This window comes from Rattus rattus, chromosome 9 (genome assembly GCF_011064425.1).
Source record: "Rattus rattus isolate New Zealand chromosome 9, Rrattus_CSIRO_v1, whole genome shotgun sequence".
Lineage (NCBI taxonomy): Eukaryota > Metazoa > Chordata > Mammalia > Rodentia > Muridae > Rattus > Rattus rattus.
The window spans coordinates 80,547,521-80,571,135 of record NC_046162.1 but is presented as its reverse complement, the minus strand read 5'-3'; the positions used below and the strand labels follow the sequence as shown (position 1 = coordinate 80,571,135).

The following is a 23,615-nucleotide window of genomic DNA, read 5'->3' as shown; positions in this document are numbered from 1 at the left end:
TTTATACAAACCAGTGTGAAAGTCCTTGGTATCCTCTTGTGGCTTCAGAACCACATGGTGACAGACATTGCGGCTAGCTTCTGCTTTGTTTGCTCTCTTTGCTAACCAAACTCTGCACCTACCAAGCCTTCCTCTAAAAGGGGAGCCGAAGCTATCCCAAACCTTCCATGTTCAGCAAGAACGTCGTGAGACTATCAGAGTAAGCCTACAGGGATCTGGTGCGGTTGGATTGGGGAAGACAAACACTGCAGACAGTACAAGGTCATATGTTGGCTGTCTGTTGAGAGTGGAATAATATTTGATGCAGAGAAGAATAACACATACACGTGATGAAGTTTAGAGGGACAGACCATGGGCTTGGGGCAAGAAAGACTGTACTCTTAACTTTCCCCTGACATTTACACATCTGACCAACTCGCCAAGTCCCCCTGGTGCTTTCACTTCATTTATAAAATAGACACGAAATTTTCTTGCCGGATCATGATTATTATGCTGCCTAGGTTGATGTCCAACTTCTTGACTTAAACACAACGATCCTCCTGCGTCATCTGAGTAACTGACAGTACAGGCTCACAAGCTCCTGAAACTTTGCCTGGCTTTGGCAGGATGGTTTTAAGGGAAAAAAAAAAAAAAAAAAGAATGAAAGAAACAATGCATGCAAATGTAGTTGTTAAAAAAGTTAACCTGGGTAGCCACTTAACCAAATTGTTCCATGTGATCCGTCTCTAAGAGGAACATTTTCAAAACCCAATACTAACAAACAGATAAATGATAATAATTTTTAAATGGGTCTCTAAATTTTATTTGTTGGGAAGTATTCTAAGGAAAACTTCTCACAATCTTTTATTTTTCTACTTTAGCTGCTCTTCTCCCTTGCTATGTGTCTACAAACCTTTGTATTTGCTGAATCCCCCCACCCCCAACTTTTGAAACATCTTAAGCACCAGCCTCTGGATCATGGACTGTTTTATTTTTTTTCTCTTTACTCATCCTCACTAGAAAGATCGGCATAGACTACATGCCTGTATTAGTTACCGTTTTTTATTGCTGCAAGGAAATAACTAAAAGGCTATGGGAGGAAGGTTTTCTTTAGCTCATGGTTTGAAAGATACAGTCCATCATGACGAGGAGTGAATGACCGCAGGACTGAGAGGCGGCTGTCACGCCATCAACAGAACTGAGCAGAGAAATAAACGTTGGTGCTCAACTTTCTTTCTCATTCCCAACTTCTTACTCAACCTGGGATCCTGCACATGGGATGATTCCTGGTTAAACCTTCCCAGAAGTTCCACCAAAGACACAAGAGAGAGGTGCCTGCTCGGAGATTATGAATCCAGTCAAGTTGACAATAGCAGTTAGTATTTGAGTCTCTCCCATTTGCCCAGATCATAATTCTTTTATTTCCCATTGTTTTCTCCAGCTGCTTACATCAGGAGAGCCTATGGACTGAGCATCTGGAGACAAAGTGTCTTCCCAGAACAGAAAAAGGCAGCATCCCTCCTCTGAAGAAAGAAGGGTGGCTGGGAGGCTTTAGTTACAGTAGTTGCCTTACTCTGTCATTTGTAGAGATACGCACCAAAACCCAGTAGCAGATCTGAGTGAAAAGTTCATTTAATCCTCCCAGAGCAACTCAAGTCAAACTGTGAGCGAGTCTATTCTGTTCTGACTGGTCCATCACTGTCAGGGAGGCAGGGCCCAGGTGCACTCTGGTCTCATCAGCATCCCGTCTGGGGAGCCCATGTACCTCTGTCAGCAGAGCAGGTGTTCCCCCAAAAGCTGCTTCAGCATCTGGTGTCTATGCAATGACAAATCCCTTCCCGTAAGGAACAGGTTGTTTTTCTTGCAAATATGTCTGCAGTTTTATAGCAAGATCCATATCCCCAAACCTAATAAGAACATTATGTTCTGTTAATGCAGAACAAACAAAAGAAAACATGCGACCAAAAACCAAAAATAAACAACACAAAACAAAAACTTCCCATTCTCATCTGCTCCCACCATTGCAATCTCCACTTCTAAATTGAAGCCAGGACTTCCTTTCTGCAAATGTGTTTTGGATTTCTCCTCATAGATGGATGTGGAAGGACACCTTATTTCCCATGTATATGTTGCATGTACATGACTGTGTGGGTATGTGTGCAAGTAGGTGCATTTGTTCACATGCACACATCTGTATGAAGGCCAGAGGTGAATGTCAGGTGTTTCCCTTTTCCACCTTACCTTTTAAAACAGGGTCTCCCCCTGAACTTAGGCGGGCCGGCTCTACAGCTATACAATATGTGACCCTTTCTTTGTAATTGGTTTCTTTCATTTCACATATGGTTCTCAAAGTCCGTTCATGCCGAACTATACATAAGTATTTATTTCTTTCTCAAAAAAAAAAAAAAAAGCAAATCATTTTAACAACTTGAGGTTCAGAGCAAGACTGAAAAAAAAGTACAGACTTCTTCTCCTGACCTCTCACATAATAGCGTCCCCTGAGTTCCCCAAGGAAGTGGTACATTTGTCGTGATTATCATTCCTTCTTCCTATCCCTTAGGTCATCATTTCACATGACAAATCTTCAATTATCTTTTCTAGTTACTCCCTCTGTTGCCACCCCTGAACCACTGATCCTTTAGAAGGGGAATGCCATAGGTCAATTGGTAGATTTTCAAGCCGTGCTAATGGTCAGACTTCACTGTGAGCACAAAAGGAGTCACGTGCATGTTTTAGGAACTATACCCTTTTCGTACTTAGGCAGAGGCAGTTGGCATATTGAAGGGTGTCTGTGGCTTCGTGTTAGAGGAAGCTACATAGGGATCTGTTTTGCATCAAATAAGTTTCCTTTTCACTCAGCACGTGCTCGTTGTACAAAACAATAGGTTTCGCTGTGACGTTTCTACATATGACATGATAGCTGGCCTTTTCAACTCCACATAGCCTAGATTCATCTGGGAAGAGATTCTCAATTGGCCTGTGGAGGATTGTCTTAATGAAATTAATTGACATGGGAAGACCCAGTCCACTTCGGGCAGCACCATTCCCTAGGCAAGGGGTCCTGGAGTGTATTAGAAGAGAACCTGAGCCCAGCAAAAGCAAACAATTAGGGGAACATGCATGCATTCATGTTTTGCCCTCCTCTTGACTGTGGATGTGATGTGAGTAGCTGTTTGAAATTCTTGTCTGGACTCCTGCCTACTGCTGCCTACAACTTGGAACTGTAAGCCAAATAAATTCCTTTCTCTTCCCATAGTTGCTTTTTTTTTTTTTTTAAGGATATGTTAGCACAGCGACAGATATGAAAATAGAACAGGTGCCTATTGTGTACTTTGAGCAGATTCATCCCCTCTTTAAATCCCCCCCATCCCCTTTTACATTGATGACTTTTTTTTCCTTTCTCTACATTTAACCTATAAGAGAAAACATTTAATATTTGTATTTCTGAGTCTGGTTTATTTATTTCACTTCATATGATGATCTCTAGTTCCATCCATTTGCTGCTGAGGACATGATATTGTTCTCCCTGAGAGCCTGTTTGGAAGTCCTTTCCCAGAAATGTGGTCATTAGTACCCTTGATTGAAGAATGATGCTCTATTGGAGACGATTGTCCTTTTAAACCAAGTATGCAGCTTTGGAGTGGAAAGATCACTCCTATACCTTTAGTCTTTCCTTATGGCTGACTAATTTTCCGTGCTGTCTCTATACGTACACACACCACGCATTCTTCCTACATCCTTTGGTAGGCACCTAGGCTAACACATTATCTTGGCTGTTGTAAATAATGTCACCTTTCAAAGCTTTGGCCTCCATACCTGTGAAATGAGTAACAAGCTTTTGATCCTAAGGATTCCTGCCAAGATCAAAGCAATTGTTGTGGAAAGTACCCCTGGGCACTTAAAGAGAAGTACACTAGACTTGTGGATGAAACCATTTATTCCCCAGCTTCCAGACACGGTTCATTCATTTCAAGTAGAGTAAATGCTCCTATGAAGCTGGCCCTAAGTCCCTCAAGAAGGTGTAGTTTGAGGAGTGGGGGATGGGTGTGGGCAGACTTCCTGGAGGGGAACACACCTGGATTTCAGAGCTGTCCGGACAGGCTCGGCAAATGTCAATGACTTTCCTCTTCTCAGTATTCCTGAGTGTGTTCACTGCCTCTTACCTCTTCTCTCCCTATGATCTGCTCTGCTGACAAGTCCTTTTAGCTTTACAGAGGTTTAGCAAAAGGGGCCGATTCAAGTCTACTCTTTCCTTGGAAATTTCTTGGGTTAAAAAAAAATAGAAAATAAAAAGGGGTGATTCTTCTCTCCAGAAGAATCCCCCTGGAGAAACTCCAATCTGTTCTTTATCGGTCAGATGTGTTCATAATCTGTCTTTACAGAGCGTAAACGTGAAGAAATAAATGAAAGGAAGGACGCAGAAATGAATGGAGGCCGAATAAACGACCTGGGGCTAAAATTAGAAGGCGGAGATAGGTCCTTGCTCGCTGCCACTTCCGGCACAGCCGCTTTTAAGACCGTGGGCCATCTCTTTTCCTACACCCCGTCGTTTCTTCCTCTCTGTTGCAGCTCGCACATTCAAAGCTTTAATGCAGTGCACCGCCCTCCCAGAGCCCCTCCCCTTTCGGCTAACCACGCCCCTCAGCTAGGAGGTTCCGCCCCACCTCCGAATTTTAAGGGAAATGAATGGCAGCAGAACCGTGCGCCGCTCCGGACACTGATTGGCCACTGGGCGCGGTGACGCGCAGGTGGCTGCGGGCGCACGCAACGAGAGGAGCGAGCAGGGGCGGAGCTGGGCTCCGGGGCGGGGCGCAGGCACCCGGGGGCGGAGGAGCCGGGGAGGCGGGAGGCGGGAGGCGCCGGGGCCGTTTAAGCGGCCTCCCTCCCGCCCCCAGGCGCCTGCTCTGGCCCGGGCCCTGTGCTGACCGACCCCCGGCGTGGCCCACTCCGGCTCTGCCCAGTTGCGTGGCTCCCGCCTGGCACGCCGGCGGCCTCGGGAGCAGTTCAAGCCCATGAGGCCGGCGCGCCCTGCCGCCGGTGCAGAAGAGACGGAGCTCCCGGCCCCCGCGGTGGAGCGGAGGATCAATGCAGTTCAGGAATCGATTCCAGCGGTGAGAGCTCTGCGGGGCGCGTGCTCCGTCCTGGGGGATCCCGAGCCCTGACTAGGACCGGCTCCCGGGAACACTCCCAGTCCTGCGACTCCCTTCCTCTGGGCAGCTTGAGATCTGTGCCCCGGGACCCCGTGTCTGCTTTGCCTCCTCCATCCGCTTGCAAACCCAGCTTGGCCCTTGAGATCCCCATGCAGACTCGGCTGCTGCTAGAACCTAGCAGACTATTCTAGCCTCAGAGCCCCCTCCTCGCGTCTCCACTCAGGGCCTCCACCCTTGTACAAACCCCAGCGTGAGGTCTCTTGGGGCTGCTGCTGCACCCTGTGGCGATGTTTGTCTTATAGCGGGGTAGGGAGTCTGGCCTGAGCCTTTTGGGGTATTTTGTCGGTGGCTGGCCCTAGAGACAGGGAAACTGAGGCACGCTTCCTTGGGTCCAGCTTTGTCTGATGGTGTCTGGTTCGGGGGCTTCTCAGGCTAAGAACCCAACAGTGTGCTCTTTGGGGTTTTGGGGGCTGGGGGCAGGATCAAGTTAGCATTCAGGTGGAGAGTCTTGCCTTTGAGAAACCTGGTTTTAGGAAATGGGGAGAAAGAACAGAGGAGGCGCCACCGGAAGGCGGGTTGGCTGCTCTACACTGAAGAGGTGGTAAGGTTCCCCGACCAGAGGGACATGGTGGCCCTTCTCTCCGAGTGCATACCTGCCTGGAAGGAATGATGAAGGCTGCTGACCTCTTGTTCCCACAGAAAGCTCTGGGCTTTAATGTTTCTAAGTGGGTGAAAGTTCACCCATCGGGTTTCTGGTAACTCTCCATCCCTTTGTCTGAGCCTGGCAGCCATACCCCTTCCCAGCCCTTCACCACCAACAGGCTAGCTGAGTGAGTATGATGTACCAGAGAATTCGAGAGCAGAAATGCGTGAAATCTTCCGAGCAGGCCATCGAGTTTGAAGTGGTCCTTCTTTGTATTTTAAAATGTAAACCCACAGTTTAGTTTTCCTTTCCCTTCTTTCCCCTCATTCACTCATTAATGCTTTTTTCATTTCCTCCAGTCTCAAAGGGTAAAAGAGCTAGTACAACACACACAGGAGGAGGGTGGTCTTTGCTATCAGTGGGGCACGGGAGATCAGCTTGAAGATTTGGATTGCTTTCTGAATATTGCTTATTACTTGGTGGCTGAAAGTCTGGCACTGTTCTTGGAGAACGACGTATCTATGTCAAAGGCAGAAAGAAACCTTGGTCTTTCCCGTTTAGAACCTCACAGATTTAAGAGAGACTGTAGCATGTGTGAACCCCATGCCCCGTGTGTGTGTGTTGTTTGTTTGAGTCTTTCCTTTGCGTGCCTGTAGGCTTCCTGCTTTCAGAGGACAGTAGCTAGATTCTGCAGAATTACCCCTTCCCTATTTGACGAAGAGTTTGTGTCTCTATTCTATCCCTTTGAATTTTATAAAAAGGAGGAGAATGCCTGTTTTTGTTTGTGGTACCAACATTCAGACCGCTCTAAAATGGAAAAAATAAAAACCACTTCAGCTGATTGAGCAATCTTTTTGATGGACAGAATTCACTTTCATCCTATTTTGGAGTCTTAACCCATTACACGGGGATTATCTTTCAGGGTATCACAGAATGTAATTTTTTGAGTAGGTATATATTACTGTACTCCCAAATGTCAGTTGCATCTTTCTTGGTGATCCCTGGGTCTCCTTTGATTTTGATTGATGTAATCCTTGATCACCTCTTTCTCTAGTATAGTCTAGTTTGGAAGGCATCAACCTGAACTTGAAAATAAGTCTGAAAATACCAAGTAATATCAGGAAAGTCCTGAGTTTTATGATCCACACATTAAAATGTTGAAAGTAGTCTTCCACACCTTTTTATATTCATTAAACATTTTGGCGTGTGCATCGCCATAGTCACATGTGGGCAGATCATACAGGAGGCACACGCTGTCTCTGAACTAGTATGTTCTTTTCCCTGACAGATATGCTGGTACCCAGTCGAGAAACAGTTCCTTAGACAGTGGTTTATAGCTCTGTCTAAATAAAAGAACACCTTGCAGATCCACTCAAAGTGGAACCTCAGCGGTCACTGTGGCTTTGGATCACCTTCCAGACTTCTGCCATTTATACGGAGGAAGGCTGTAAGGGAACAGTTAAAGCCTCAAAAAAAGAAAGCAAACAAAAAACAAAAACAAGCAAACAAAAACAAACAAACAAAAAACTAAGGATGGGAAAAAAAATTCCTGAGGGCTGAAGCATATTTTCTACCTTGCTTTATCTCTCAGTCTGAAGACACCTAAGCAAACACACACACACACACACACACACACACACACACACATTTTTTCTTCTAACCTCTCCGAGGGGTGATAATAGCTGTTAGCATTCAGTTACTGCCTGTCTGTGCCAGCTACTGGCTGAGTCCTTGCATATTTTTCAACTTACAAGCAACTGAAGAGCAGATAAGTTTAGAGAGTAACAAAGTCCTTGCCCAGAGAGCTACAGGTAGGAAGGGGCAGACCTTGGAGTTCAGTTTCACATCTCTTGCAAGCTAGCTGAGCTGTTAACCCTTTCTGTCTCTCAGCCGGAAAAGGATTTTTCTGCCACAGCCCAAGCTGGGACTACCCTACTGATGAGATTCTAAATCGAGCTCATGGAAGAGCATCTTTTTCGAAATCTGAAGCATTTAGAAATTCTTTGCGGGGGGGAGGGGTGGCTGTCTGCTGTGTCTTTGGACCGGTCCTTGAAGTGTTGAGCCATGAATGAGATAGTCTTTTGTCTTCCGTCTCCCTCTATTAATTTCTAAGTGTCGTCCTTGACTGACTGACAGAACACATGGCGCACTCAGTCCTCGGTTGCAGGGTGCTGTACAGAGGGACCAGCTGAAGCTTCAGCGGTCTGCAATGCTGAAGAGACCCTGAGGATAACCATTGTCTTGGCCTTTGAGTTTTCTGTTCCTAAGACCTAGGGTTCTCTTGGCTCCAAGGCTGCCCGTTGCTCTTCTGTATGGAACCTGTGCAGTCTCCAGCGAAGACGAATTGACCGTGGCTTATCTCTGTGCACGGGAGGGTACGGAGAGATTGTCGTCCACTCGTTTAATAACTAATTCAACTCCAGCAGAAGATGAGCACTGCTTAACAGTGGAAACAAAACAGTAAAGACCACCTTCTTGGACTCATATTACAGGGCGGGAACATGGGGATAGTTGATTAATCCACTTTAACCTCCGTCGGCAGCAGCGTGAGCTCCTCGCTACCACCCAGTGTTGTAGATTCTCAAATGAAAGACATACACACACGGCCTTATATTTAATATGCCCTAATTAGCTCGATTGCTGGGCTTCTCCCAAACGTCCACATCGCTAACTCCTCCCCTCCGATACTCCGGAATTATTACTTAATGAAATCTACATTTCGTCTTTGCTACCCTTGACCCAATGGCGGGCCCTTGGGGCTGCTCTTCCTCAGCTCTTACATGGCCAACAGCAACTTTCTTTACCAATCAAAACCAACTAGGGGCAGGGACCTCCTCCCCCAAGCCCCAACGCCCAGCATCTTACATACAGAGGTTCCCACATAATTTTGGGAGCCACAAGTAGAATTAGAACCAGTCCACAACATGGAAAGATGGAGTCTTTTTTTTTTTTTTTAAGTTTAGGAACCAAATTCTTACTAGTTATGGTAAGGACTCTACTTGGATTAGGAAGGACAAAGAGATACTTTAAATCCGTGATGTCTGGCAGATCTCTAGCTTGAAAGAAGAGACGCGAGTTGAATGTTCTAGGGAGAAGTAAAGAGCCAGTGCCCTCGGGTGGGTAAGACCTTCCTGGGTCAAAGGAACTGTAAGGAGGTGGTTGGCAAGCACAGATGGGCAGGAGGGTAGCACCTAGAGTGTGGGGAGCGGCTGGAGGCTTGTGGGTCAGGGATGCATCAGAGTGTCACCTTAAGCATTTTTGGGAAGCCGAGAAATAGTTTAAGAGGTATGTGATGCGATCTGTTTTTAATAGACAGTTATGGCTGTCACAGGAAGAAGAGTCTCTGTAGGGACAGGTAGCAAGGCCGGTTGTGAGGCTCCAGTTGCACAGTTGGAGATAGTGTGTGCTGGTCTTGGTTTCAGTTGGACGCCGAGGAGTGTAGTGAGGAGCCGATTTGGAATATGCTTTGACGGTGATGTCAATATTTGGACTTGGGGAGTTGGGAACCCAGGAGACATAGCCTGTGTGGTTTGATCTATGCCTATGAACTCTGCTGGAAGAGTTGCAGCCTTGTCCACTCTCTGAGAGCCCAGTCCTTTGGTCTGGATTTAGCATACTAATGTATAAAGGTCAACGCCTAACTGTTCTTTACCTCCATAGTTTTGGAGTTCTGCTGTGGGGCGAAGAACACATGAGAATAACCCAAAGGTTGGAGGCAAAAGAGACTATTGCAATGGAAAGTGAATAAGCCCTGCTTCCCTAAGTATCTTGCTACACGTGATTGCCACACTCAGGCCCAAATCAGAGCCCTTGTGGGTGTGTCTCTCCAACCCCTGGCCCACCTACATCTCACGATAGCTGTGAGTGAGGCCTAAAATATTTCTAGACGACAGTATCATGTCACAGTGTCAAAGGGTTGGAGACCCATGTCCGCCAGCTACTTTGCTCAGGGGCACTGAGTAACCATTAGGTTGCTTCCTGTTCAGTGGAGAGGATTTCCATAAATGGGGACCTTTTTTCCTCTCAGACACATAAGCTTTTCTCATTCTTTTGGGAGGCGGGTAGGAGAGACTAGGCTCAGAGTGTGGGAGTTTATTTGCATCTTGCATCTGCTTTTCCATTTAGGTCTCGGGAATGATTTCTTCAGAAACGGGAGGAGGAGGCATGATTGCAGCCTGACAGACTGAGAGAAATTGAAAAATTGTCTTCTTACTTCCCAGCAGGACAATCGTGCTGTCTTTCTCACTGAGCTCCAGACAGTAAAGTGCTCCCAGAATAGTTGCTTTTTACCTTTGTTAATGCTATCCAACTTACCCATCCACCAGGGCAGGGTATATGGGCTCCAAGAGAGGAGTATCTTTCTCTATGGTTTCTCCTCTCCTCCCCAACTGTATGCATAGATGTGTGCCTATGTGTTCATGGGCATGCGTGTTATTATATGCATGCCCTTAGAGGCTAATAACAGGTGTCTCCTTCAGTCATCCCCATACATTTTGAGACTGAGCATCTCACTGAATCCGGAGGGCTAAGTGATCAGTAACGGGGGTTTTACCTGTCGCCATCTTTATAGCACTGGAATCACAAGTAGAAGCACAGTTTGTTTTTTGGGTTAATTCTTTTTCCTTTTTGAAACATGCACACCGGGGCTTGAACTTGTCCTCTCGCTTGCACCGCAAGTAGTTCACCCACTAAGCCATCTATCTCCCTTCCATTCCGCTTTATTTTTAACCTGAATTATTTCTGCAGGGCAGAGACTAGCAGACACGGCCACCCAGCTTCTTCGGTTGCAGGAGAAAATGTGAAAGTCTATCCCCCACCCCCACCCCCACCCCCAACGCCTCCCACCCCCCATGCTGTGTAATGGTCTTGACTATTTTTAGACTGGGCTGCTTGGGATAGAAGTTGCTATTTCAGTCTGCAGCCTGATGGTGGGTAGACGGCTCCCACTTCACCCTATATGGAGTGCTCTCCGTTCCATCCAGCCTCAGCCATTTTGGAAGCTCTGTTCCCCACCCTTTGAAGTTCCTGGCGTGGGTATGAGCCACAGAGCTCAGCTGTTACCTACCTGTCGGGGTGAGGATGTGGTGGATCCTTGGCTCCTTGGAGCAGGAGGAAAGCATTCCTCCCCAGGGTGTAATTATTTTTCTTTTTCCCCAATAAGAGCTGTACGGATGGTAGCATTCTCATCCCCTAGGAAATGAGTGATATCACTTAGGGGATCTCCAGGGGAGAAGAGACGAGGTTTGGGCTTGCATATCTGTACCTGAGGATAGCTGCATGCATTGAAAAGCTACTGGGCGGGTTTTTTGTTCTCCAAGCTGGCTGGCCTCCATCTTCAACCTATTCATTTAGGGTCCAGCTAAACATCTAGGCCAGTGAAATGTCTTCACCGTCCCCATGCCCAGCCTGCACTGGATGGACTTTACAGGAATTATCTGTTTTTGATTTGGGCTATTTGACCCCGCCTTTGGGTCAATCTGGTGCTGTTTCCCATCCTGTGGATGGAGAGCGTGATTGGTCAGATTGGTTACTGGCAAACAAACACAAACTACCTTTGGGCTATCTAGAATTTAAAAGGGGGAGGGGGCGTGGCTTGTTGTTTCCGTTTTGATTTTTGTTTGGTACTGAGCGTGTTGACAGGTGGAGCTCTGGGATCTCAAAGCCGGCTAGGCTTTTACCCAGTTGTTTCTCTGAGCTCGCTGCTTTCTGCTCTTTAATTCAGCGCACGTCCCACCTCCGCCCCCTGTGTATGAACATCAGTGTGATCCAGGCATGAGCGGAGCTCAGGTCTAGGCAGGGCTGTCTTCGCCCTCTTGCTAGAAGGGAACCGAAGCAGCCCGATCTGTGCAGTTTTCATCCTGCTGGTTCTGGGAAGGTTAGCTGGGAGGGAAGCCTGATCCGTGAGCATCCCCGCTGTGTAGATGTGTGAGTTTTAGAGCCACAGTGTAAAATGTTGATCATGGGTGTGGTGTCTGAAGCAAACTTTTCTTCACTCAGGAAGAACGGAGGTGAAATCGTGCCTCCTTGTTTAGGTGGCCTGGAGGTAGCCAGGTATCGAATATGCTGCCTAGTGCCAGAACAGGTAATACAATACAAGAAAACTAGTCTGACAGGCCCTCTACTGTGGGATGCAGGCTGTACAGATCTGCATGAGGCTTTACGCGATCTGAGTGAGAAAGCAGAAACCTTGCAAATGCGGCGTGTGCCTTTTTGTTTAATGACAGTAACACAATTCGGGTATGGGGGGCGGGGAGCAGCAGAAACCCTTACCTCTTAAGATTTAAAACTTGGTTGTGCAGCACCCCTGTCATCCGAGCGGTGCTGCTAAATTTGATGGAGCTCCTGTTTGCTTTTACTTGGCCGAAGTTTATCTATTGAGCAAACTTGAAGGCTGTTTCATCAAATAAACGAGATGTTTGCTTTAGATCCAGGCGCTGCCTTGCCAGGCCAAGTTGACACCTCTTTAAATGACTTCAGTTTTCTCGTTGATAACAGCAACTTTTTCCTTTAAAAAGGGACTGAGTGGCCCCTGCGGGCTTCCCGCGGGTCAGGTGAGAGTGTGCTTCACGGTGGCTTTTCTGTTCCCACAGTTTCATGAACCATCGGGCCCCAGCCAATGGCCGCTACAAACCAACTTGCTACGAGCATGCTGCGAACTGCTACACACACGCAGTGAGTACGACCTTCCCGTTGCAGCCTGGCGACCTTGAGTACCTGACTGTCAGTGCAGGGTTTCAGAATCCGAAAGCATAAGTTGTGGAGAGAGCGCTGGACACTCTAACCTGTAGCCCACACTCTCTCGGACTCGTGTGCCTCAGTAAATCTTCAGAAGGATAGTGGGAAGTAAGAACCCTAGTGAGCGGGGCAGCAACGGAGCTTGCTTGTGGATGCTGGGGGAACTTGAATGAAAGATAACTGCTTTTTCTAGACAGATATTGGGTATACGTGGCTAGGGCAAGTCAGGGTGTGTTGAAAAGGAGGGTATCGTCGTTGTCATCATTGTTGTTGTTGTCGTTGTTGTTGTTGGGTTTGATTTGGTTTGCTTGGCTTTACCAAATGATTCTCTAAGACAGGGAGGCTAAATCTCACCAGCACAGAGGTCCTTACATCTTCTTTTGCGGCGCTACATTTCCTTTATCTTTGTTGGTTTTTGTTTTGTTTCATTTTGTTTACTTTTTATTCTCCTTGAGAGTTTCCTTTTGTGAGACTTCTGGAGAGAAACAGTGCCTGAGATACCCTGAGAACCAGAAGGAGGGGCGGTGACAGATTTGCTCTGCAGTGATGAGGATTAGGCAAGGCCGTAAGTTACAGATGAGGTGGGGCCGCTGTGATGGCTCTGTGCAGAGACCCAGCCCGCCTTCAGAGATAACATTTGTCCAGGACGCGCCTGAACACTCCTTACGTCTCAATGTGTCACAAGTTACAGAACAGTGCTTAAACCGAAGTGAAGTAAAGACTGACACATATCTCTATGGTAATGTTTTAGAGCAGAGTGTGTGTTCTTATTAAATAAAGGCATGTTTGGGAGTATTGTAGACTCATGAGATTTCTAAAGCTAGGAGGCATATCCACCACCACCATGTCTTTAAAGAGAAAGTATTATCAGGTGCAGTGACACATGCCCTACATTTGAAGGCTAGCGAGGATTGTGCCAGCCTATCTCAAAACACAACACAACCACAAACCAGGTAACCAGAGCAGATGCTTTCCCACAACAGGTGTAAAGGGATGGAATCTCTAGGGGGATTTTTTTTCCAGACAAGTAAGTTTTCCTTTATGGAAAAAAAAATGTTATTCTAGTTACTGCTCTTGTCTTGTTCTAGACCACTAAACACTGACCCTTGATATTGAAACCTGGGTCTATGGTGTAACATATAGCAGCACAGAAGCCAACCGTGGTGGCATGGTGCTGTAATCCCGTCAGTTAGGAGGTAGAGAAGGGGGATCCAGAGCTCAGGTTCCTTACCTGCTTAGTTGGAAAGGAAAGATACAGAGGGAGGGAGGAAGTGGCAATCAGAATTCTAAGAGTCTACTTGCCTCAAACTTTGGGCTTCAGAGAGAGATTGTTCAACGTGCACTACTAAAAATGATGACATCCCCAAACTCCTTGGTTCTGCAGGCTCTCCCAAATGGGTAAAAATGAACAAGTTCAAAATAAAAGCCGGGACAGATAACTCTCCATGTGACTTGGGGTGTGCGTGGTGATTTATACAATATACTAGGAATGTATTCACTCACGTACCCTTTGCTTACATAGTAGGTTGCAGGCAGGGTGGGATGCTTGGAAATCAGGACCTCTCTGGGAATGCTGGCATGTGGCTGACGTTGGGATATTTTAAATACCTCCTCTATATCACATTACAGAGTAGAATGGAATTCACGCTTGTTTAATGAAATTGGGATAAAGAACGACTGTTTTGCAACAGTTGGGCAATGTTGTCTCTCTGCTTGTTCCTGCACCCACTGGCTGGCCCAGTTCCCTGAACCAGGAACACCTGCTTCCAGGGCAGCAGCTAACTTCTTCCGCCTCTCGTTTTGATTATCCAAGGAAGACAACTGTTTGCTTAAGACATGCTTTTTTGCAACTGGCAAAACTCTGTGTTTTGTTTTGTGTGTGTGTGTGTGTGTGTGTGTGTGTGTGTGTGTGTGTGTGTGTGTTTTAAGCAAAAGTCTCGATGCTGCAAACGCCAGGGGACTTGCTCATCTCTCTCTGCCTTCCTCCCAGTTCCTCATCGTTCCAGCCATTGTGGGCAGCGCCCTCCTCCATCGGCTGTCCGACGACTGCTGGGAAAAGATAACAGCATGGATCTACGGGATGGGCCTTTGTGCCCTCTTCATCGTCTCCACAGTGTTTCACATTGTATCTTGGAAGAAGAGTCACTTAAGGTACAGTGGGCGGGGCCAGTGGGCGGGGCACTTCCTCTGCACACCGTCCTAGTTGACTAAGCTGGTCCTCAGGTCCCAAGCCGTTAAGGTTTCGATGGGATGAAGAATAAGGCCTTTTCCTTCCCCCACAGGCTTTCAGCTACCCCTTAATTCAAGACATACTCTTTGGGTTGGGTAGAGGTTTGAAGACCCAACTGCCCTGTATGCGTTGAAGAAAGCAGTACTGGGGTTGGCTTTCGAGTCTGACAGCTAAAATCCCGAGAACTTTCCAGTTCTCTCTTGTACACCAGGGATGCGATGAGAAAGAGAGATGTAGCTGTGACCTAACAAGGAAAGGCCATTGAACTTTGCAGCTCAGTCCTCCTGTGTTTAGCCGTGAGCAATTCCACCTCATACAAAGAGCCCTAGTTGCCTCGTTATGAAAGGATGGTTATTCTGCTTCATGGGGTTATTGCGATGCACTATCATGAATAAGATGATAAATAAGAAAATAATCTGAAAGGTATAAAATGGGGGACAAGGCGACCGTGAGATCCATCCCAGTGAAGATTAACTCTGAGGTACTTTCCAAACGATACCAAGGTCCTTGGCCTGGTCATTGGGATGTAAACATGTTTATATTTATCAGAATTAGACTGAAAGGTGGAGCATCGTTTATGTGGAAATGGGTGCTTACCAAATAAAACCTTAAATCACTTAAGATTAAATGATTAAACCCCAGAGAGGAAAACAGTTCTCAAGAAAACCTGGAAGCCTTGGAACAGAGGACCACGGGTGTAGAGGGGCATAGACTTAGAGCTGGGCATGTGGCACATGCCTGTAGTCAGGGCATGCAGGAAATAGAAGTGTGGGGCCAGCACCAGTTCTATAAGCGAGACTGTGCTTCTAATCAGAGACGTAAGAAAAGACATTTTGGTTTCATAAATCGTCAAAACAAAAGTCCCAAGCATGACAACACTCTACTTGTAATCCCAGTACTTGGGAGCCCGAGACGCTAGGATTGTCATGCATCCGAGGCCACCTTAGATTACAGAGTGGGTTCCAGTGAACTTCGGAATGAGACCCTGTCTCAACAAAACAAAGAAGCCAGAAAAAAATGTCACTAGTGGGGAGGCAGGCTTTGGGAGGGGGCTCTCCTGGTCCCATTCACCAAATCCTTTAACAGTTCTGCCCGAAGCTTGCATTCTGCCACCCTTTCCTATAAAGTGACATTTCCCTCGGATTAGAATAAAACCGCAGCATTGAACCCCCAGGGTGGTCCGAGACACGTGCCCCGGTGATTCACAGAAGCACCGGTGCTGGCTTCCCAGGACACACGGTCACAGGACCCAGAGGCCCGCCTGGGAGGAGGACACTTCATTATCTTCTTGGCATGGCCTGCCAGCTGTGGTTGTCTCAGCACACTTGGCGCCGATGTCTAGATTTCTGAATCAATAAAGAGTTGTAGATGCCTGCTTCTGAATTCGGGGCCTCCCTGGCAGAGGCTGGCGATGAAGGTACAATAGAAACGAGACTCTCTTGAACCGTGAAAGAGTATTGCTAGAATCACAAGCTACGACTAGATTTTTTTCCCCTTGCTCAGCCTTCAATCATACCATTTTTTCTAAGTTTTTAATCTTCCTTAATTATTCGCTTTGCATCCCACTCACTGCCCTACTCTTAGTCATCCCTTCCCACAATCCTCTCCCCATACCCCCTTCTCCTCTAAGCAGGTTGCCCTCCCCACCCCCCAGGTATCCGCCTGCCCACCCTGGCACTTTTAAGTCCCTGCAAAGCTAGGCACTTCCTTTCCAAATGAGACCAGACAAGGCAGGCCATCGAGAAGAACGTATGCTGGGAGAGGCAACAGCTTTTGGGACAGCCCCTGTTACTGTTGTTCAGGACTAGCATGAAGACCAAGCTGCACATCTGCTACATGTGTGTGGGAAGCCCAGGTCCAGCCCAAATCACATCATTTTTTTTTTAAATGCCTAACAAAGCCAGAATTAGGAGAGAGGAGGAAAGTCTCAGTTTCTGACTGTGCTGGCGGTGTCTTGAGAACATAGCCGACACTGCCACATGTAATGTTCTGTGTGCTCAGGTTGGCCGCCCCTTTATGAGAGAGTGGGACCGGAGAGGTGGCTTGTAGAGCATTTTCGGTTTATGAGAAAGTGGCTTTGGGGGTTGCCTCTAGGATCTCACGTATGCCAGGCCAGTGCCCTGCCACTGAGCTACATCCCCAGACCTCTGTCTGCTTTCTATTTGGAGAACAGGTCTGGCTCAGGATAGCCTTGAACCCGTTGTACCTCCCAGGTAATTAATACCGTCTCAGCCTCAGGAGCTGGGACCACAGGCCAGTGCGGCAAGGGCCAGTTAGTGGCAGATCACCAGTAAGATTCTAGGTCTGACTGTCTGCCTAACAGTGTCTAGAAAGCAGAGTCAGAAAGCCCTCAAGCCTTGCTAGGAATCAGAATTACCTCAGGGGTTCAAGACAAGAGATTAGAATTCTTCACTTTCTCCCTCTGCCCTGTACCCGCCCCCCGGCTTCCTGAAAGCGGAATGTTGCACCCGTGAGTCTGTGGCTACTTTTAGTCCCCGGCGGTTCTCGGACGTGGCGCTTTGATCGGGTGTTCGCGCCTTTAGACCTGTAACTAAGTTAGCGCAGGCTAAACTGTAGCTTCTGCACCATTCTTTCACACGGATCTGATTTTTACTTCTTTGCTCTCTTGCCCCTGTCGATCCGCTTCCCCAATGGCCTATGTGTACAGCAAGGCAAGGACAAGGGCCCCAGCCCTACAAAATGGTAGCGTTTATACCCTAGAGACCAAAACTAGATTCAGAACAGCACTCTGGAGCTGGCAGGTGGCACCTGCCTGTCATCCCAACAGTGTGAGACATGAAGGCCAGAGGATCGGGAGTTCAAGCCTAGCCTCAGCTCAGAGCGGACCATCCTCTGGGTTTACACCTTTATCAACTTATTCATAGTTTTAACTGTTATTTATATGTGTGTATGTGCATCTGTGTGAATGTGTGCAGTGTGTGTGCAGTGTGCAATGTGGTGTGTGTGTGTGTGTGTGTGCTGTGTGCAGTGTGGTGTGTGTGTATATGTGTGCTGTGTGCAGTGTGTGTGTGTGTGTGTGTGTGTGTGTGTGTGTGTGTGTGTGTGTGTGTGTGCGTGTGTCAGAAGAGGCCATCAGATTCTCTGATGCTGGTGTTACCCATGGGTGTAAACTGCCTGACGTTGGTGCTGGGAACCAAGTACAGGTCCTTTGGAAGAGCACTAAGCACTCTTTTTTTTTTTTCCCGGAGCTGGGGACCGAACCCAGGGCCTTGGGCTCGCTAGGCAAGCGCTCTGCCACTGAGCTAAATCCCCAACCCCACTAAGCACTCTTTAACTGCTGACCTATCTCTCCAGCCCCCCTGCATTTATAATTTTAGATGACCTCAGGAAAGCACAGGCTCCCTAGCATGCGTTCTGTGAGTCAAGCTTTTGTACGTACACTTCCCAACTTTGATTGTGGATTGATAAAACTGCAGTCGCCATCCTTTTATAACAAACAACGCCATATTTATGTATGCTGCTGCTGGCCCTCAACTGCTGATCTCCCCTTGTTACCACCTAATGTCTACCCTGGCATGTTTAAAGGGAAAGCTTGCTTGAAGATGTGTGGGGGGAAAAAATAAGAATGTGAACCCAGCAAACAAAAGTCTTCAAAATGGGATGGAGACCTGGTAGAAAAGTGGTTCTCAACCTCTGGGTGGGTGACCCCTTCGAGATTGCAGGACTCTTTTCCATGGGTTGCGTATCAGATATTTGCAAGATGATTCATAACAGCAAAAAGCTGAGTAGCAAAAGCAGCAATAAAAATAATTTTATGGTTGGGGGGGTCACCTCAACATGAAGAACTCTATTAAAGGGTCTTAGCATAAGGAAGGTCGAGAACCACTATTGTACAGTATGGGAGGGAAGTAGGGGCCAGTAAGAGACTGTGGAGGGGTGACTGTGAAAGAATGTGTTATGTATATATATGAAATGGTTTAAAAAAAAGAGTTTAAAGCAAAGAAAGGATTTTCAGGCATGTTAACTGGGCATTGGGGCTGTGCTGGGCACCGGGCTCTGGTCTGCCCTCACAGAATTTCATTTTCCAAAAGAAAAGGAAAAACCTCGGAAGAGACTCATGTCACCTGACTGTTGCGGGGCTCTCTCGTCTCATGTCTGGTTGTGTACATGACCTAAAAAAATACAAAGCTTTTACTGCGGCTTCCTGCCATTAAAGAGAAGAGCTGTGGCTTTGAAAGGCGAGCTGCGGACACTGTGGGAAAATGAAACAAGGTGGTTGTAGCCTGGTTGAGTGATAGCCCATACTTCCTGTCTGAAGGTTTTGACGAGTTCCCCCTGCCCTTTGACTTCCTCCTCACAGAACAGTGGAGCATTGTTTCCACATGTGTGATCGGATGGTCATCTACTTCTTCATCGCCGCCTCCTACGCCCCATGGTAAGGTAGACCCCTGTACCCCAGAGAAGCAGCTTCACCATTAGAGGTCCTCACTCCTTCCTCCCTTCCTCTCCACCCCTCCCACAGTCCTCCTGCATGCACTCTGCCCCTCCCACAGTGTAGACACAACACACTTGATCTCCTTGGTCACGTTACTCCTGACTTGGAAGGACCGCCTGCACAAGATTATTTTAGAGGGGGCGCTATGGACTTGGGTGTGACTCGCAGGCCCCCTTTCCCCCTCCATCTTCTTTCCATAGACCTCTTGCTGCTTTTCAGAATCCATGAAAATTGAATTTGGGGAATTTGGGGAATGCTGTAAATGCATCTGAGGAAAAGCAAGCTTCCTTTAGAAATGTATACCGCTGGCTTTTGCCCACTCAATAGCCCGGTAGCGACTGTCTATCCACACGTTTCTCGTTTCCTCTGATAACTAACAGAACTAGTTAACCAGTTAAAACCTCTAACTCCCTGTGCACTTCCCTCGACCTCACTGCCCTTCTGACAAAGATCAGATGCAGCCTCTTGTTGCTTCAAAAGCCAAAAATGAAAGAAGCTTTAGTTTTTCCCCTAGACCTGGCCCGGTTTTGAATACTCAGACCTTCCCATTGAGTCATCATCCAGTGCTATAGTCCATAGAATCAGCCAGCCTCTAGAACCTGTCTCATGCAGGCTCAGTCACTCAAAAGAAATGTAATTATCTGTTTAAATTAAAAAAACAAAGAAGTCCAAGATGATCTGTTTAAATTTAAAAAAAAATGTCCAAGGCCTCTCTGGTACCTCTCGCTAAATTATAGTCTGATTCACATACAAGCAAGCATGCTCAAAAGCCTTTGTGAAGCAGTTTCGAGTGAGTAAATATGTAGAAAAAAGATTAAGGGGTTGGGGATTTAGCTCAGTGGTAGAGCGCTTGCTAAGGCCCTGGGTTCGGTCCCCAGCTCCAAAAAAAAAAAATAAATAAAAATAAAAATAAAAAAGATTAAGTATGAACTCAAGGATCACAGGTAGAGTAGGCAATCTGTTCCCATGTAGTTGTAGACATGTCAATAGTTAGTTTTCCTTTTTAGAATATTAGTGTTATAGTCATAACCAAACCGAACATTTCTTTTTTCCGTATTTGTTTTGAATACACATGACGTTGTGGCATGTTGAGCTGTGACAGAACACGTTCCATAGCACATGCTGAAGGGGTTCTCGGCATTCTGCCTTGGCAGAGAGGTTGCTAACAGAGACATGTACCTTGGGTGTCTGCCGTGGGTATGTGATCCTGGTTTTTATTCCGGGTTCTCGATAAGCTTTGTCAACATCCCAAACGTGCAGTCAGAAATAAAAGCGCCAGTAGCCCTTGCTTCAGCGTATCCCTGCTGGGGAAAGTCAGACGTGACAGGCACACGGACATGTCTCTTTTTAGCTGGTGCTATTTTTAAACCACGTGTAATTCTGAATACTAAAATTCGACCAACAATCTTTTCTTTGAATGATTAGTTTCACCCAGGCTGGCCAAAGCCTCCTTGCTGTGCTGAGGGCCGTCTCTTTCTGTCCTCTTATTGTTTGCTGTTTGCTGTCACTAGGAGAACGTGGGCTCCGGATTCCTGTCATTCACCCCTTTTATTGTCGTTTCCGTTTGTAGGTTAAATCTCCGTGAACTTGGACCCCTGGCATCTCACATGCGTTGGTTTATCTGGCTCATGGCAGCTGGAGGAACCATTTACGTATTTCTCTACCATGAAAAGTAAGAGAAAGATCACTTCCGTTCGATAGTTTAGCAATTAACCGCCTAAAATAGCCTTGTGTTACGGCGCAGTTCCCCTGTGTGCTTGTGCTTCACAGAGTAGAAATACATAAAAAGAACATGTATTGCTTTTTAGAAAATCTCTAATGCCTTTCGGTATTCACTGTCGCTGGACAGGCTGGGGTGGGAAGGCATAAATGTGTCACGCTGGGGTCGAAGGACATTTTAGAGCCATAGGGACCTTTTTCTCTTATCCAGAGGCAAGCTCTCACAGATGCCTTAAATGGAGACTAACCCTCTTCCAGTTTCCATGGAGATGGAGGGTAATGACACTAAGGGTTACTGTGGCGCACTCACCTAGATAGAAGTCTGTGTTTGAGGAGAGACGCTAGCTAGCACTGGACACAGCTCGCCTCCTACTCGGGGCTATGGTCAAAAGCGTGAGCATAAACAGAGTGTGGGTGTAAACAAAGGCATATGGAAAGTGTACCTTTCGGATCCAAAGGAGACCCTCCAGGTCACCATCTTCAGCTGCAGGCATAAAAATTAGGAACACGAGAGCCGGAAGGAAATGACCTTTTGCTGTGAGATTGTATCCCCAGAAAGTTAGAAGCTGCACCCATGAAGTTCACAACAAGATTTGAACGAAGAGAACACCAATAGACATATCGATCCTGAGTTTATCGGAGGCACGTGACTCCAATTACCCTTTGAATGTAACAAGTGCCAAGAATATTACGTAATGCCTATCAGTCTAAAGGCACCTGCGCTTCTTGGGTTCAGGCCTCTGGATTATAGCCTCCAGACAGCGTAGCAAGTAAAGACAGGCCTTTCTGGTAAACCAAGGTCTGCAGCCCATTCTTCCTCCACTGGGGCTACAGTTCTCAGATAGCCTGCAGCCTAGTGGGATGACACAGGAAATAGGCGTGCAAAAATGAAGAGACAAACAGAACACACATCCTGTGCCCTGGCTGCTGCCCACCCATGAAGAAAGCTGGGTTTCTACCTCCCCTCCCTATGTCAAGGTCCTTTTAACTCTGGATGGAACTGGTGATGGGCCAACAGGAGGTGAGAAAGAGAAAAATACTGTTCCGGGCTGGATTACAACTAGTTTTCAGAGCAGACCTGTTCTAAGCAGCCTGGGTCAATTTCTGCCTTTTTCATCCTAAGAGAAACTTTGCCTCATGGTTCCTCAGTTCTGCACGTTAGGGAGAGGCTCGGTGGTCTCCTACTGGGCAATGCAGCTCCTTTGAGTAGTTTCAAAGCTTATGTTTCTCCTCCAACATAAAGAAAGGGGAAGCCGGCATGCGCATGATCTAAGCAGTCCCCGGGTGTGAGTCTAACATCTGTGTCCCTGCAGGTACAAAGTGGTGGAACTTTTCTTCTATCTCACGATGGGATTTTCTCCAGCCTTGGTGGTGACATCAATGGTGAGATGTGGCTTTAGAATTTTGGTTACTTCCTTCCTGAATCCCTGATACTCTGGTGTGATGATAAATGTGCCGTTATCCCTTTTGGAGCTGTGATACATCCATTAAGTATAGACTTGAGAGAGAACCATAACGTAGATAATGCAGCCTGTCTGAGGTACTCTAGCTACCCTCCACAGCTTGGCAAAGCTGTGTATATGTAGGGTTTGTTCTGTCCTTTTTTGTTCTAGATGGTGGGTCTAGTCTCTCTCTCTCTCTCTCTCTCTCTCTCTCTCTCTCTCTCTCTCTCTCTCTCCCTCTCTCCCTCTCTCTCTCTCTCCCTCTCCCTCTCTCACACACACACGTTCTCTCTCTCTCTCTCTCTCTCTCTCTCTCTCTCTCTCTCTCACACACACACACACACACACACAATCTCATCCATCTTTCAGAGACTCATCTAAAAAGACTAGAAATGGCTGTTTCAGGGTAGTTAATGGGGCTGCTTAGGCCTGACTCTCTGGAAGAGGCTCTCTGGAGATCTGTTATAGTGAAGAGAACGTGAGTTACTGACATAAAATCTCAAGAATTAGGAGGGTCTTTGAAGGCTGTGGTGGCCCTACCCATCTGAGGAGGGAAAACTGTAAGTTTGAAGTCAGAAAAACAAGCCCAGCATTTGCCCCAGCTTCCTGCTGGTAGTTTTCAGTTCCTTTTACTTCATTTTTTTTCCTTCATTTGCTTTGAAGTAGTATTGTCTCTCTAGGAAAGGAAGGTGGCTTTTTAAAAAAATCTGTTATTTTACTTTTGACTTTGCTTGAGAATAAGTTGGGGACTTCGGTATAAAAGTGTTGCATTGCCCTTAGAGGATCCTTGTGGACGGTGTGTTCGAAGTTCTCTTCCCAGTTGACTTATCATGTAGAGGTCCATGTGCCTCTGTCACTTTGAGTCACAACTGTACATGACAGTCTCATCCAGCACTGCTTGCTACTGGCTTGCTTTCTCCCGTGTCTTGTGCTCGACACTGGCCATTAACCACCGTGCTAATTAAAGAACAGCATCTTGTTTAGTTTTGACTCATTTCTTTATTCTCAGTTGTCCAGTCAGGATTGTACCTGAGGCTTCATTACTGAGTTTACAATACAACGTGAGAATGTAATTCCACTCCCCAGTGTCCACCTCTAAGTCCCCAGTGCCCGCCTCCCTCTCCCCAGTGCCCGCCTCTCCTCCCACTCCTCCAGGGCCGGCCGCCTCAAAAGAATGCCCCTTGGAGCTGAAACTTGGTTCTGAGTTTTCAGGAAACCATTGCTTATGAAAATGTCAAGAATTACATTTCCTTGAGATAGG

General features: G+C 46.9%; 1 protein-coding gene across 1 annotated transcript in view; it reads left to right on the top strand.

The window, feature by feature from the left end:
• The first annotated feature begins 4,793 nt into the window (after positions 1-4,793).
• Mmd (monocyte to macrophage differentiation associated) overlaps positions 4,794-23,615 on the top strand; it is a 28,595-nt gene continuing 9,773 nt past the window's right edge. The window contains exons 1-6 of the mRNA XM_032912421.1: positions 4,794-5,090; positions 12,363-12,444; positions 14,498-14,658; positions 19,059-19,133; positions 20,764-20,865; positions 22,226-22,295. Coding sequence (XP_032768312.1) covers positions 5,065-5,090; positions 12,363-12,444; positions 14,498-14,658; positions 19,059-19,133; positions 20,764-20,865; positions 22,226-22,295 — 516 coding nt within the window. The 5' untranslated portion in view covers positions 4,794-5,064. The remainder of the gene's footprint in view (positions 5,091-12,362; positions 12,445-14,497; positions 14,659-19,058; positions 19,134-20,763; positions 20,866-22,225; positions 22,296-23,615) is intronic.